At 40.3% G+C, this 3,193-nt stretch overlaps 1 protein-coding gene across 1 annotated transcript in view; it reads left to right on the top strand.

Moving 5' to 3' along the window:
• Positions 1-2,291, top strand: part of LOC104941662 (glycerol-3-phosphate acyltransferase 4) — a 12,919-nt gene extending 10,628 nt beyond the window's left edge. Inside the window, exons 7-12 of the mRNA XM_010766792.1 lie at positions 571-664; positions 783-898; positions 1,108-1,163; positions 1,279-1,364; positions 1,496-1,624; positions 2,177-2,291. Coding sequence (XP_010765094.1) covers positions 571-664; positions 783-898; positions 1,108-1,163; positions 1,279-1,364; positions 1,496-1,624; positions 2,177-2,260 — 565 coding nt within the window. The 3' untranslated portion in view covers positions 2,261-2,291. The remainder of the gene's footprint in view (positions 1-570; positions 665-782; positions 899-1,107; positions 1,164-1,278; positions 1,365-1,495; positions 1,625-2,176) is intronic.
• The last annotated feature ends 902 nt before the right edge of the window (positions 2,292-3,193 follow it).

The following is a 3,193-nucleotide window of genomic DNA, read 5'->3' as shown; positions in this document are numbered from 1 at the left end:
CTATTTTCTGTTTTGTTTATCTCTTTTTGTATTTTTTTTTGTATTTTTTGTTGTTGTTTTATTGTCTGTCAAAGCGTCTTTGAGTGTCTAGAAAAGCGCTATACAAGTATCACGTATTATTATTATTATTATTATTCAGAGAAGAAAAATGATTAGGGTTTTTATCACGAGTAGCTATAAAACCCTTTATTGCCTCAGCCCAGCTAGTTGTAACGCGTATCGTTCTCTACTCAAGGGCTAAAAATATACAAGTTTCAGAGAAAGCATAGCTCTCTCTTTCTCTATTTAAGATCTCTATCTTTGGTATGTGCAGTCAGTGGGTTCACGACCTGCGTGCTCTGGGTGTCAAATCTTCAAACATAACCACCACGAGTTGCTTTGTTTCTCCCAACAAGACTGTGAGAATCTGGTGAAAAGCTTACCCACTTTTTATACCGAGCGTATTTTTGCCTCTTGATTGCATTGCTCTGTTCATTGTATTTAGACGCTTGCTTTTTAGTTCTTGATATTGAATCCTCCAGGAAGTGCCTTCGTAATACCCTGCTTGACGATGTTCCTTCCTTTTTACAGTGAGAATAAACCCAAGAAGGGAGGCATCTGTGTCGCCAACCACACCTCACCCATTGATGTCATCATCCTGGCCAGTGATGGCTGCTATGCCATGGTAATAATACTGATGATTAGCAGGAAGCTAGAAACACGTTGCCACTGGTCCCTGTTTCCACTGCAGCTGTTTGTCTGTAGAAATCAAATTACATCTGTGTTTGTTTTTGTGTTGTCAGGTTGGCCAGATTCACGGCGGCTTGATGGGGGTTATTCAGAGATCTATGGTCAAGGCCTGCCCGCACATTTGGTTCGAACGCTCAGAAGTCAAAGACCGACATCTAGTGGCCAAAAGGTAACAGTTCACCCCTTATTTTTACGTCATGTTTTGTCATTGTACAGCTTTTCTTCCTTCAGTGAGATGCTTCTTGGTATTCAGCTAGAGTTGTTTTGTACACATTTTAATATTGAATTCGACCGTCAATCTTAGTTTTTTTTTTGTCAATTCAAATGTTGTGTCTGTCTCAAAATGACTTATTAACCTTCATACTTTTTATATTACAGATTGAGTGACCATTTAGAAGTTAAAACTAAACTTCCAATTCTCATTTTCCCGGAAGGTGAGTTAGTTCAATGATTTTGTACGGATGATAAAACCTCATAATCACACTATTGTCATCTTGTTTTACTATAAAAAGTCTTAATTTAACTTCTATTCATCCTTTGAATCCCCAGGGACCTGCATCAACAACACGTCAGTTATGATGTTTAAGAAAGGCAGCTTTGAAATTGGTGGCACTGTCTACCCTGTGGCCATTAAGGTACGGCGTTTTCCTTTCTATTTTACGAGGTGTTATTTGTACCTGCTACGTCTTATTTTAACAACGTACATTTTTCTGTTTGTTTCAAATACTACATTGAGTTTACATTGTGCTGTGTTTGATGCTTACAGTACGACCCTCGATTTGGAGACGCCTTCTGGAACAGCAGCAAGTTTGGTATGGTCAGCTACCTGTTGCGTATGATGAGCAGCTGGGCCATCGTCTGCAGTGTGTGGTACCTCCCCCCCATGTCCAGAGAGGTGAGACTTCATGGTTAACTCAAAGCTTCCCAACACATTCATTTTTCTTATTCAACACTTATAATTCAATGAGTATTGCTTTTATTTTTTTATTTAGTGATGTAGGAGTTGACAAGTGCATACAAGTACAGTGTCACAGCTACACAGAAGACAGTACGGTGCAATTACAAGTAAAGACAAATTACAAAATATACATGGAGAAAGAAAAGAAACGGTGTCTGTGTGCACGTTTGAGGGATTAGAGAAAAAGAGAGTAATAAATGACAAAAATATAATTAAAATGATATGAGTAACAATATAATAGTCATGTGTCCTGGGGGGGGGCATGTAAATAGTAGCATGACCTTAAAGAAGTAGAAAGGGGTGGTGGCTGATATCGGAATGAGGATTACATTTGAGTTCCAGATTGCATCTATATCAGTTTTGTTTTTTTTATGCCGGCAGATAATTTTCCATTGAGTTCTGCTTTTATAACTGAGAGTAGAGATGTTGTTTCTCATTAGTTTTGACCACTTGTTTTCCTGTGTTATTCATGCCACTTTTCACCAACAGGAGGATGAGGATGCTGTTCAGTTTGCCAACCGTGTAAAGGCAGCTATCGCCAGGCAAGGAGGACTGGTCGACCTCCTGTGGTGAGACCCATTCACTTCAGTGCTCTCCACTACTTTCTCCCTCTAACCCAGTGGTTCTCAAACTTTTTCTGTCAGGCCCCCGCTTTGGGGGAAAAAAAAAGTCGGGCCCCCCCCAACACAAATAGTCAGGCTCAGTGGCAGCGCCAGAGATTTCTTTTGGGGGTGCTGTGGGGTAGCTTGACGTTTCATAGAGGGTGCTCAAACATTTAGGGTTTCCCATTAATGTACCGGTCGCTACAGTGGAATTTTCTACTGCAACACTCCTCACGCAAATACACAACGTACCCGCAACTGTTACAATGAAGGCTCGATAATCAGTTCACGGCATATAGGTGTAAGCAGGGGTAAAGTGCTATTTTTATAGGCGGTGTGTGGATCTTACATAGGGGGGTCCAGGGGCAAGCTCCCCCGGGAAGATTTTTAAATATTGAAGTTAAAAGCATCAATCTGGTGCACTTTGAGAGCAAAATGAAGAGATCTATGGATACATCTCTCTCAACACCCATTTGAAACAGAACTGTAAACAGATTTACTTTTTCTTTATGGATATTTTACAAATCACCCTTTTAAACTTTATTCTTTTTTTACTGTCATATAGTAGTTCATACCTGTTTTTAATTTATTCTCTTCTTTTTTTATAACTATAATGATCATATGAACGTGTGCCTCGGAAATAATTGTTTACATTAATGGTGACCAAAACGTTTGAGACCCACTGAGATAACACTGAGAGAGTCCTTTAGTTCACTGAGTCTCTCAGTCTGACAGGAGAGGACTCTCCTCCACTTTGTTGTTGAAAAAACTCCTTATATCCGTTAGCGTAGCTCGCTAGCACCAGAAGCTAACAACAACGATTTCCGGTACCGGTGCGCTCTCTCTCTCTCGCTCGCACACACACAAAATGGCTCGTTCCACACACACACACAGCCGAGCTTGA

The sequence above is a fragment of the Notothenia coriiceps genome, unplaced genomic scaffold (genome assembly GCF_000735185.1).
Source record: "Notothenia coriiceps isolate Sejong01 unplaced genomic scaffold, NC01 NC01_scaffold00003680, whole genome shotgun sequence".
Lineage (NCBI taxonomy): Eukaryota > Metazoa > Chordata > Actinopteri > Perciformes > Nototheniidae > Notothenia > Notothenia coriiceps.
The sequence above is the reverse complement of the archived record's forward strand: the minus strand, read 5'-3'. Positions and strand labels throughout refer to the sequence as shown.